The sequence below is a fragment of the Dipodomys ordii genome, unplaced genomic scaffold (assembly GCF_000151885.1).
Source record: "Dipodomys ordii isolate 6190 unplaced genomic scaffold, Dord_2.0 Scaffold43, whole genome shotgun sequence".
NCBI classification, from domain to species: Eukaryota; Metazoa; Chordata; class Mammalia; order Rodentia; family Heteromyidae; genus Dipodomys; species Dipodomys ordii.
In genome coordinates, this window is record NW_012267259.1 from 7,852,234 (window position 1) to 7,865,133 (window position 12,900).

Here is a 12,900-nt window from a genome sequence, read left to right on the forward strand (position 1 = left end):
AGACACTGGGTTTCCAGTGCAACTCTAGGCCTTAATTCTAGCATCTCCCGGAGGCCTGGCTTATTAGGCAGAATGAAGCATGTTCTTATCTTTATAAGTAAATTCATTCTACTACAACTCCTGCCCATGATAGGTCTGGTTGTCTTCCAACAGTTATAATTGAAAGAAGTTAATCAAGAACTTCTTTAACTTTCAGAGGTTTATTCACCCTCTGATGTGGTGGTGAGACATATGTATGTATGTTTTTGGGGGTGGCAGAGTTAGGGGAGGGTTCCCGAATGTGCAAGAAGTTACAATTTTATCCCTCCTTCCACTAGTCACTAAATAACATTAAGTTAGAGAATAAGGAATGTTACCCATGTCTTAAAAGTCACAAACATAAAGAGCAATAGTGAGATCATTTAGAGAAAATGTGTTGGAGAACACAATCTATTACTCAGACTCCGAGAAGTACCTGCCAACTCTAGTTTCCAACTAGAAAGAAACTTCAAACATCCTGTCCCAGTTGGGAACACAAGGTCTGTAAATTTCAAAGTATAATTGTAGCAGTGTGGCCAAACCTATTTTTTAAATTATACTTTGGAATTCTAAAAAAGAAGAAGACATTGCTTCTCATAGGCTATTTTATCATCTTTTTCAAAATATATAAATAGTCCTTATGACCAGCTTTGGTTGCCAAATTTCCTTCCTACTAAACCATGTGTCCTTCTTTCCTTTCCTGAACAAGCCACAAAAGGAAATGAGAACTTCTCTGGGCTGTCAAGGCTGAGAAAAAGGAACCCCTGGTCCAGGCTCTGGTATCCAGGCCTTCATCCTTTGCATGGAGAGGGCCAAGTACAACAGTTGAAATGAGTATTGACATTGCCTACAAGGTTAAGTGGAGGCAACGGAAGAGCTGCACTATAATGCAGTACTGTGTTATTCCCCAAACTCTCAGCACAGGCCCCTAAACTGCCTTGAATTTCTGCATGCAGACTGATGGCTCACTGGTAGACACACCTTCATAGTTTCCTCAGCAACTGGTTATTTTCACAAGGCTTTATGTCTTTTTTTTGGTGGGTGGGGTATGTGGTAGGGCCTGGTCACTGTCCTTGAGCTGTCTTTGCTAGTGCTCTACCACTCTGAGCCACAGCTCTGCTTCCAGTTTTCTGGTGGTATATTGGAGATAAGAGTCTCATGGACTTTCCTATCCAGATTGGCTTTGAACAGCTATCCTTAGATCTCAGCTTCCTGAGTAGCTAGGATTATGGGCGTGAGCCACCAGCACCCAGACTGCTTTACATCTTTATTCATCTCTCTCAGGGCTCTTGCAGATTGTGAGGGTCTTAGACCAAGAAGTGAGAACACCCCATAAGCTGGTAGGGCAGCCTCTGAGGACCTGTAAATCCTTGCTAGGGGCAAAAACATGTGGGTCTCCATTCCCTTCAATTTCTACTGGATGGTTCTGCTAAACATGAAACACATTAGCCAATGGTCATAGCTTAAAAAAAATTTTTTTTTTTTTTAGTCCTGGGGCTTGAACTCAGGGCCTGGGCACTGTCCCTGAGCTTCTTTTGCTCTCTACCACTTGAGCCACAGTGCCACTTCTGGCTTTTTCTGTTTTTGTGGTCCTGAGGAATCAATCCCAGGACTTCATGCATGTTATACAAGCACTCTACTACTATGCCACATTCCCAGTCCATGTTTCTGTGTGTGTGTGTGTGTTTTGCTGATAGCTAGTGCTCTATCACTTGGACCACAGGTCCATTTTGGTGATTAACTAGAGATGAGTCAAAGACTTTCCTGCCTGAGCTGCTTTGAACCATGATCCTCAGATCCCAGCCTTCTGAGTAGCTAGGATTACAGGCGTGAGCCACCGGCACCCGGCATGGTCATTGCCTTTAACACCCAAGTTCCACTGTATTTTTCCTGTGTGTTGTGCTTGATAGCTGGAAGATGTTTATAAACTACAAAAAAGAAAGAAACACTACTTGGAGAACTCAGTCTCCCATATTCATCACAAATAGATGTTCCAGAAGTTATATATTAAAAAAATCTGTCATGCAACAGAGCTTAATAAAGAATGGAAAACAACTTAAGAAAAATGAGCTTCTATATGGATTATATGTTATCTTGGCTCTGTTGTCTCTGACAAATGATAAGTCAGAGGAACAAAATTTTAAGTCTCAATCACATAAATACATAAGTCAAATTTCTTTCTTTCTTAATGCCTAGAAGTCTGAATTATAGTGAATAAAAATGATGTTTGAGTTACACATCTTTTTAAGCACAGGTATAGTTATCTTAAAGGTACTCCAGGAGAATAAACTAGAGCTGAAGAGGACAGAGACTGATGTAATTCAGAGCAAGGAATGTCATCTGTGGAGTAGGACAAGCACATGCAAAAAAAGCAGTGGGGAGGAATTATACCAGCAGATATATGGCAACAGATATATGCATTGATAAAAAAGCAAGAAGACATACGTCATATAGATGACTCTTGTTGAGAAGATAAAGTTGGAATATTCTTAGTATATACCAAGGAGGAGGAGGAGAAGGCTCTAAGGAAAGAAAGAGACAGACCCATCATGAGTCACAAAATAGACAAGGTAAAAATCTAGTTTTATATAATGTATTCAATTTACTCAACACAAGATATGTGCATCATGTGTGTGTGTGTATATATATATGTATATATATACATATATAGTCATATATGGTCATGTAACTTTCTTTTGGTCAGTCATGGAGCTTGAACTCAGGGCCTGGGTGCTGTCCCTGAACTTTTTTGCTCAAGGTTAGTATGCTACCACTTGAGCCACAGCACTACTTCTGGTTTTCTGGTGATTAGTTGAAGATAATAATCTCACAGACTTTTCCTGCCTGGGCTGGCTTCAAATCACGATTCTCAGATCTCAACCTCCTGAGTAGCTCTGCTTATAGGCATGAGCCACCAATGCCCATCTCATCTGTGTGTGTGTGTGTGTGTGTGTGTTTGTGTGTGCTAATACTGGGGCTTGAACTCAGGGCCTCATACTCTTGCTTGGCCTGGTGCTCTACCAACTTGAGCCAGCCCTCTACTTCTGCTTTCTGCTGGTTAATTGGAAATAGAATCTCTCTAATTGGTCTTTCCAGGCTGGCTTTGAAGCTTAACTTCAGATCTCTGCCCCTGAGCAGCTAGGATTGCAGGCATGAGCCACCTGCACCCAACAGAACTCACCTTCTACTTGGCATTCCATGAATACAAACTATTGGGCCTACCCCTCCCCTAACATGGATTGTGGGAGGCCTGAGGGTAGTCACAGCTGTAGGAATGGTGAACTATCTTCAATATTTATCTGCTTGATGAAAACCTCAGCAGTGGAATCTGAAAATAACAAATTCCTAAACTCCTGTCATGTCTCCTCTTAGCAAGTTGAGTCTCAGCAGCCACCTGGGTACAACTCACTTTTGATCATGTTGACATCATTAGCCCCATCTCCAATGGCCAGTGTGATGGCCTTCTTGTACCTCTTCACCAGGTCCACCACCATGGCCTTCTGCTTGGGGGTAACACGGCAGCAGATGACGGCACTGCACTCACAGGCTAGGTCTACGAAGTTCTTCTGCCGCTGCTCTTTCCTGGCTTCAAGTCTCCTCTTACTTTGAGTTCGCATGCGCCGCTCCTCTTCTGTCCTGGGGAATTTCAGCTTCAATATCTTACTTCTCTTGGTCTTTTTCTCTAGAAGAATTTCATTCTGTGAAATCAGAGAGGAAAAACATTACAATCGCTTTAGGGTTTTTGGGTTTTTTGTTTGTTTGTTTTTGCCAGTCCTGGGGCTTGAACTCACAGCCTGGGCACTGTCCCTGAGCTTCTTTTGCTCAAGGCTAGCACTCTACCAACTGAGTCACAGCGCCACTTCTGGCTTTTTCTGTTTATGTGATACTGAGGAATCAAACCCAGGGCTTCATGTATGCTCGGCAAGCACTCTACCACTAAGCCACCTTCCCAGCCCTCATTTTAGTGTTTATACCAAGAATCCCACCATCCCCAAACCTTATGTAAAGTGTACTTTGTGGATTCTGTCATGGATTATATTATTTTGATTATGAAACACTTATGGGAAACATTAGAAAACACAAAATCCTGTGAAGAAGAAAATGAAAAGTTGCCCATTATTTGATTGACCTTTACCAGTGTTGGTTTTCCAGTTTCAGACAGCCTATGAAATTGAGATTCAAATTTGGCAAATAATACTTGCATTTATTAGCTAAAGGATTTTTTAGGTGGACAGGTAATGAATATAAAACTAGTTCCAAATGAATTCATCTTATTTGAATCAAAGGTGCAGTCACATCAGTGGTACTTACCAACCACGAACCAGTGATTATTAAGGCACGGTTTTCACCAGTTGGAAAAAAAGGTTCATGCACAGGAGGTGCAAATTTTGCATAAACACCGCCTCTGTTTCTCTGGTTTTCCATCCTCGTGTGGAGAAGAGAACTAGTGGAAAACAAGTTAAAATGTTTAAAGTACAAGACTACAAAGGCTCTACAAAGGTGGTTCTCTAGCTTCACTTGCCCACCAGAAAAGCCCTAGACACATATTCCACCTGCTGATTCTCCATATCTGCTGCCTTCTGCATCTAGTCATGACTTTGTAGAAATGAGCTACTACCTAATACATCACTTCATGCTTCTGGCCTGCCACTTACTTTATATCTTCCCCATAGCAGATAGTGGTGTCTTCTGTCAGAAGCTCACAGGCAAATCCTATATTTTCAGCAGTTTCTACAACAAAGGAAATTGAGGTCACATGTCATTTCTACTTTGGAACTGAATGTTTGTCATCAGCTTCAATATCCAGTATCTGAAATACTTGGGACCAGAAGGGCTTGAGTTTTTGGATTACATTAGAATTTGGAGTATTTTTATAAATACAATGAGATTTTTTTTGGCTTCGGGTTTTTATTTTGTGCCAGTTTGGGGGCTTGAGCTGAGGGTGCTATCTCTTAGCTTTTTGAGGGGCAAGGCTGGTGTTCTAACATTTGAGCCACAGCCCCACCTCCAGCTTATTTTGGTGGTTAACTGGAGATAAGAGTCTCACAGACTGCCTGGGCTGGCTTCAAACCATGATCCTTAGGTCTCAGCCTCCTGAGTAGTTAGGATTACAGGCCGGAGCCACCAGTGCCCAGCAGTGCTCTCACTCTCTCTTTCTCTGTCTCTCTCTCTCTCTGTGCTTGTCTCTCCTTTGTAATATTGGGATTTGAACTTAGGGCCTTGTAATTGCTAGGCAGGTGCTTTACATTGAGCCAGGTATCCAGCCCTTAATAAGGTATCTTAGGGATACAATTCAAGTAGAGATATGGAGTTCATTTAGTTTTTCATATACCCTTATACATATTGCCTGAAGGTAATTTTACACAGTATTTTTAGTGCATGTATATTTTGACTGCAATCTATCACAGAAGGTCAGGTGTGAAATTTTCCATCATGGCATCATGTAAGTATGTGTTCAGAAAGTTCCAGATTTTGAGCATTTGGGATTTTAGATTTAAAGGTGCTATAGAGAAGCTATAATCATGACTTTTTCAATTCATGAACATTACCAGATTCAACTAAATATACCATTTTTATGTAGCAATGGATAGAAATCATATAAAGACAAAGAAGTTTGTTTCTTTGTGGTAAAATAAATGAAGGTCATTTATTATTGATAAGTAGAATAATAAGAATAATCATGAATTGTGTTCCATCATCAAATATCTAAAATAGTTATTTGATGAATTACACCACCACATGTAAGTTGGGTGTGGTGGTGTACACCTATAATTCCAGCACTCAGGAAGTTAAGGACAGGAGGACTGTGCTTTCTAGATTAGGCTATATAGTGAGATTCTGTCTCAAAAATAAAAATCTAAAACAAAAAAAAAGTTAAACACACCCAGATCATGTGGTTTTATCACTCTATTATGGGGTGGGGGAAAGGATAATCATTTCCATTCAAGTTTCCTCTGGGCTCCTAGTGAAGACATTTTTCCATTACCACCCATTTGGTATTTATTAAAGGTTAGGGCTGTGCTTCTCTTCACTTGGCAGTGTGAAACTCATTGACAATGTCAATGCAAGAGACAGTGTCTTATTTCCTGAAGCAAGCTGGCAGAAAAAAAGTCAATGCCAAACAATGACTTGTGGAGTTCTAATTTATTTTTATTTATTTATTTATTTTTGTCGGTCATGGGGCCTGAACTCTGGGCTTGGGCACTATTCCTCAGCTCTTCAGCTCAAGGCTAGCACTCTACCACTTGAGCCACAGTGCCACTTCCAGCCTTTTCTGCTTATGTGGTGCTGAGGAATCGAACCCAGGGCCTCATGCTTGAAAGGCAAGCGCTGTACCACTGAGCTACCTTCCCAGCCCCTCTAATTATTTTTTGAACTTGATTTTTGTCATGTTTGGGTTTAAACTCAGGTCTTTGTGCTTGCTAGGCAGGTGCTCTTATTGCACAAACCATACCCCCACCTTGAGCTCTAAATGCTAACACATTTCCTGGGACATAAAATTTTAAATTTCAAGCCATAAAATGGACAAAGGAAACAAAAGATGTCATAGTTGAGTACTCTGTATTGTTCTAGTCTACATCCAATAAAGGACAGGAGAGGGGAGGGGTATGGAAAAGACAGTAGGGGCATGGGGTGGAGGGGCTTTTCAGGATGGGAGTACACGTTTGGCTGGACAGATAAGATTGATCAAAATCCACAAGACACAACAGGAGCTGAATGCTGAGGAAGAGCTCCCTACTTCAGGACTAGAGAGTGGGACATGCTGAGAGAGTCTGGATGAGAGAAAGGCTTTTAAGAAAGGAAAGCATCTCCACCCCCAGTAACACAGCTTGTGTTTACGCAGGATAAAAAGTCTGAGAAGGTCATCTTGGGCGAAGGAAACAGCAGCTCCAAATATTTGTATTTAATAGATCCGCTTGGCTACACAAAGAATTACCCTTTTTGTCTCCAGTGAGTACCCAGATCTTAATGTCAGCTTTTGCAAGTTTGGAAATGGTTTCTGGAACTCCATCTTGTAGTTTATCTTCAATAGCTGTAGCTCCTAAGAGCTGGATTGAGCATTTGAAATAGAAAAAAAGAAGAATTAGCCAATATATATATATTTTTCTTTTTCTTTCTTTTTTTCTTGTGCAGGTACTAGGGCTTGAACTCAGGGCCTCATAGTGTTGCTTGGCTTTTTCTACTCAAGGCTAGCCCTCTATCACTTGAGCCACAGCTCTGCTTCCAGCTTTTTCCTGGTTCATTGGAAGTAAAGAGTCTCTTAGGTTTGTCTGTTAAGCCTTTAAAACTTGATCCTCAAATCTCAGCCTCCTGAGTATCCAGGATTACTGATATGAGCCACCAGAGTCCAGAAAAAAATTCATTTAGAAATTTTTTATATTTTAATATTTTTTAATTATTATTATTTTTTTTGTCGGTCGTGGGCCTGGGTACTGGCCCTCAGCTCTTCAGCTCAAGGTAAGCTAGGATTACAGGCATGAGGCACAAGCGCCTGGCTATATTTTAAATTTTATATGTAATTATAAGCCTTCTGTACATCACCTTTATAATAACAATAAAAAATATAGTTACAAAAAAAGAAATGATGTGTTTTTGTCTTAAGTTTTTATAAACATAAGCAGCTTCAATGATTCTCCCAATGAAACAAAATCAGAACTCCCAATCTTTTTTTCTCTTTTACTGTTCAAAACAGTAGTTTCTATTCTTGCTGAATAAAAGAAATTCAAATGATATGGTTTCTTTTGTGCCAATTCCAAATGCTAAAGTTAGAATTGTCTTTTAAGCATGGGATAAAAAAATGTAATAAATGTGATAAAAATTTCAATTCAGCTTAGATTATCAAGGAAAAAAAGTTATTAAGGCTAACACTCACAATTAAGTCTTTTTCAATTTCTTCATAGACTTTATCCAGAGCTTCATCCCGGTTGGTCACAGCCACACTGGCAGCCATAAATTTCTTATTCCACTCTGCAAATTCGTTTTCTTCAATTTCCTTGTAGCAAAGGCAGAGGGTCCGAAGGGTTTCACTTGCAAAGATCTGTTTTATTTCAAAGGCAATCCACCCATGCAAAGAGTAGTTACTTTTAAATAGTTGAAGATCAAGTTAGAAATCCTACTTTGAAGTAATACACAAAGAGAATTTCAGAAGGGACCAGGCCATTTGATTCTATGGAGTAATTAAACTTGGCTTAATAATAGACCTTATTTCTCTCTCTTTCTCTCTTTGCTTACCTCTTTCCCTCCTTCCCTCCCTCCCTCTCTTCCTTCCTTCCTTCCTTCCTTCCTTTCCTTTCCTTTCTTTTCCTTTTTTGGTGCCAGTCCTGGAGCTTTAACTCAGGACCTAAGCGTAGTTCACGAGCTCTTTTACTCAAGGCTACCACTTAAGCCAGAGTTCCACTTCTAGCTTTGTTGGAGACTTTATAGAAGGTAAGAGTCTCATAGACTTTCCTACCCAGGTTGGCTTTGAACCATAATCCTTAGATCTGTCTTCAGAGTAGTTAGGGCTACAGACGTGAGCCATGACGCCTGGCTAGACCTTATTTTTCTAAGCATCTCTAGTGTTGTAGGACTTTCTTTTTCGTTCCCACACTCATTGAAGAAAAAAGTCCACCTTTCTACTAAACCAAGTAACTAAAAGAAACCCATTTTCTTTTAATGACTAAGAAAACAGCTAGTACTAATTGTAAACACAGATTGCTTCTCTCTCAAGGAACTTTGCCTGACTCTTAACCTCAACTCATTTTATGTTATTGTTGGTGGTATTGGGACTTGAAGTCAGGTACTCCAGCTTGCCAGGCCATTCCTCTACCACCAAAGCCACAGCCCAAGCCCTTTAGCTTTTCAGTTTTTAATAATGTCTTATGATAACTTTGACAGGGCTGGTCGGAGATTTTGATCCTCCCAAGTAGCTGGGACTATTCCTGGAATTAATTGATCAGTTGATCCTATCTATCTATCTATCTATCTATCTATCTATCTATCTATCTATCTATCTATCTATCCATCCATCCATATATCTTGTGGGGCTTGAATCCTAGGCCTTGCACTCTCCATTTGTTTTTTCAACTCAGACTGATATTTTGCCATTTGTGCAATTCCTCTAGTTCCTAACCGGATTGTGTGTGTGTGTGTGTGTGTGTGTGTGTGTGTGTGTGTGTGTCTGTGTGTGTGTCTGTGTGTGTGTCTGTATGTATGTATGCTGCTAGTATTAGAACTTGAACTCAGGGACTAGGTGCTGTCCCTTCACTTTTTTTCCCCTCAAGGCTAGTGTTTTACCACTTGAGCCATAGCTCCACTTCTGGCTTTTTTCTAGTTTGAGTTGGCTTCAAATCATGATCCTCAAATTTCAGCCTTCTGGGAAGCTAGAATTATAGGCATGAGTCACTGATATCCAGCTCCAGTTGATTCTTATAGGGAAGTAGGTTTTTTGTTTTGTTTTTTGCTTTTGTCAGTTGTAGTGCTTCAACTCTGGACCTGGGCACTATCCCTTGGCTCTCCAGCTCAAGGTGAGCACTCTAGCACTTGAGCCACAGCACCACTTCTGGTTTTCTGGTGGTTAACTGGAAATAAGAGTCTCACAGCTTTTCCTGCCTGGACTTTGAACCATGATCCTCAGATCTTAGCCTTTTGAATAGCTAGGATTATAGGCGTGAGCCACTGGGGCCTGGCTGTTTTTTCCTTATTATTATGATATTTCAGTAGTTGTACAAGGGAGCTGCCATTTACCAAAGCAGTTTATGAATATAATGCATCGTGATCAATGTCACTTCTTTCAACATTTTCACCCATCTCTTCCCTACTCATCCCTTCCCTCCCTCTTCTTAGTTTTGAAGGATATACACTGGATTCCTCACTGCATTCTCCCCTTCATTTGCCCACCCTTTTCCTCTTGACCTTCCCCTTCCCCTTGTGACTTCCTGCTTCCTGGTGTTGCATTTTGCTGAACTCTGCTTTTCTAAGGCAAAGATGCTGTTTCTTCCAATGACTTATCACAGTAGGAACTGCTCTCTCTTTCACACAGGGAATTAATGATTCATATGATACATTAGTATTTTTCCTAAGGAATCTGAACTGATAAAGAAGCAAATACAAGTCCCAACTGGCCTCTAGACCTCTGCCATTATCTCAAAGAGCCCAAACAGTATGGGGTCTGGTGGACATTTCCCAAAGTGCAAGTTCCAGAAGCATTCTAACAGCTGCATCATTACTGAATTTCCTAAAATGGCTCTGAAGCAATTAAGTTTAAACTATGTTACAAACAAAGGCATCAGAACTAATGACCCAGCAAAACAATGCTTTGTTAACCCCTGTTGTACTACAATGCTTTCTTTCCTTCATTCTTCACTTAGTAGTTGGAGTTCTTGAAGGCCATAGAGCTATTGGAGGCCAGAGCTTAACGCAGTTGTGATGTACTCAAGGTCACTGGAAAGGAGACAAGCACTATTCCCCTGCATTGTTCCTGCAGTCCTGGATGCTGGGAAAGGGCTCCAAGGTCATCTCCTAGGATGTCAAGGGCAGGGGCAGAATGGGAACCCAACTGACCACATTCCTACTTAGGTGTTGTTTCTACCCAACAATACAAAAGCAAGGTGAACATCACGAGTTTAAGAGACAGTACCAGAGACTAAGCAGAGAGAGAGGAAGAGTAACACTTACATCCAGGGCATCCTGCGTCTCCTGCTTTGTCGGATTCATTTGATGTAACCGTTCATAAATTACAGTGTCAGCACCTTTACAATACAGCCTGATGCTGCCTTCCGGGGTTCTCACTGACAGCAAAGAAAGGAAAATAATGAAGTTTAATTTTCTTTTTCTTTTTGGCAGTAGTGGGGTTTGAACCTATCTTCCATTTTCTTTCTAGGCTGGCACTCTACCATTTGAGCCAAGCTATTTGCTGCTAATTAGAAATGGAGCTAGCAAACCATAATCTTCTAAATCTCAGATTCAGAATGGATGGATACAATTACAGATATGAGCTACTGGCAGCTGGCAAATTTGACTTCTTAATGGAAAACTACATTTTAAAAGTTGTGAAGTGATACCAGGCTTATCATTTATAGTCAATTTAAAATCATCCATGCATCTAAAAAAGTGTCATTCACAACTGAGATGGTGAAGACAGAGTTGCTGTCTACTCAGACTGCAGTAGAAAAAATAAGCAGGAAAAGAATCCTTCAGTCAGTTCAGTTTTCACATCCTTATTCTTTTTAATTAATTTTTTTATTTTGCAGTATTAGGGTTTGAACTTGTTCTTGCTAGGTAGGCACTCTACAACTTGTGCCATGCCCCCAGTCTTCCTTATTTATCATTTTAACAATTGTTTATAGACTCCATAGAACTTCATCCATACCCACCAATAATAATCTTTCCCATAACACTGCCCTTAATTCTCAGCCATGAGTCTGACTCCTAGACCACTTTTTTGCATGCTTTTGATCAGTCCAGTCATTTGGTTGTGGTATGTGCCTCAGGATTAACTAGATTTTAAATTTTCCAATGTGAAGAGCTTAAAACAACACAGGTGGTGTGATAATCAGTTCATAGTTAGGCCCTCCAAAAACACTGAGTATAACAAGAGCAAACAATTAAATCGATGGGTTTCTATTGGTTAGAAATTCAATATTGTAGTGGAGAAGGCTGATGGGACCACCTCTGTGGAGAAGTGTGATCAAGCAAGTGATCACAGGGAACATCACCATTAACAAGACAAACTGACATCACAAGCCTTCAGATGGGGCAGCGGGAAGGGAACAGTTGATGTGTGACTGGAATCAAATTACGAGTGGTCAGTAGATGATAAATCCAAATTGAGGGACGTAAAATAACAAGCCTATGCTTTTCCAAATGCTTTATTTTTAAAGTTGAAGACTGGACACTGGTGGCTCATGCCTGCAATCCTAGCTATTCAGAAGGTGGAGATCAGGATGACTGTAATTCAAGGTTCATCTGGGCAAACGGTTTGTGAGAGTTCATCCCAATCAATAAAAAGGTGGGTGTAGTAGTGTGCACCTGTCACCCAGCTATGGTGTGAAGTGTAAATAGGATGACTACAATCCAGGCCAGCCTAGGAAAAGCAAGACCCCCATCTCAAAAATAACCTGAATAATTGGGCCCTGGTGACTCACACCTAGAATCTTAGCTACTCAAGAGGCTGAGATCTGAGGATCAAGGTTTGAAGCCAGCCTAGGCACAAAAACCCATGGGATTCTCACCTCCAATTAATCAGCAAAAAGCTGGCAGGGGAGTAGTGGCTCAAATAGTATAGTAGCAACCTTGTTAAAAAAAAAGCTGGGGCTGGGAAGGTGGCTCAGTGGTAGAGCGCTTGCATTGCATGCATGAGGCCCTGGGTTCAATTCCTCAGCACCACATAAGCAAAAAGAAAAAAGCTGGAAGTGGCACTGTGGCTCGAGGGGTAGAATGCTCGCCTTGAGCTGCAGAGCTGAGGGACAGCACCCAGGCCCAGAGTTCAGGCCCCATGATCGGACCCAAAAAAAAAAAGCTAACAGACAGCACCCAGGCCTTGAGTGCAATCCCCAATACTGAGAAAAACAATCAGAGCAAAAAGAACTGGAGGCATGGCTCAAGTGGCACAAAGCCATAAATTCAAACACTAGTGCCTCCAAAAAAAGTTGAACAATTGTTTTGATTCAGATTCTTGATTAACTATTAGACCCTAGATCAGAAAAAAACATATAGATGAAAGGAGGAAAGAAGAAAAAGAGGGGAAAACGAGGGGAACAGAAAGGAAGAGGGGACAAGACACCCAGAAAAATTGCCTAGTAAATGTCAAAAACTCTGCATATTAGATGATAATACTGTATCACATTAATCTTACCCATTCTTTCTTTCTTTCCTTCCTTCCTTCCTTTCTTCCTTCCTTCC

General features: G+C 40.8%; 1 protein-coding gene across 1 annotated transcript in view; it reads right to left on the reverse strand.

Annotated features, from left to right (window-relative positions):
- The window catches only part of Atp8b1 (ATPase, aminophospholipid transporter, class I, type 8B, member 1), a 104,896-nt gene that overhangs the window by 9,152 nt on the left and 82,844 nt on the right, over positions 1 to 12,900 (reverse strand). The window contains exons 17-22 of the mRNA XM_013019029.1: positions 10,675 to 10,787; positions 7,892 to 8,056; positions 6,956 to 7,067; positions 4,674 to 4,749; positions 4,330 to 4,462; positions 3,428 to 3,716 (exon numbers count right to left, since the gene is read on the reverse strand). Coding sequence (XP_012874483.1) covers positions 3,428 to 3,716; positions 4,330 to 4,462; positions 4,674 to 4,749; positions 6,956 to 7,067; positions 7,892 to 8,056; positions 10,675 to 10,787 — 888 coding nt within the window. The remainder of the gene's footprint in view (positions 1 to 3,427; positions 3,717 to 4,329; positions 4,463 to 4,673; positions 4,750 to 6,955; positions 7,068 to 7,891; positions 8,057 to 10,674; positions 10,788 to 12,900) is intronic.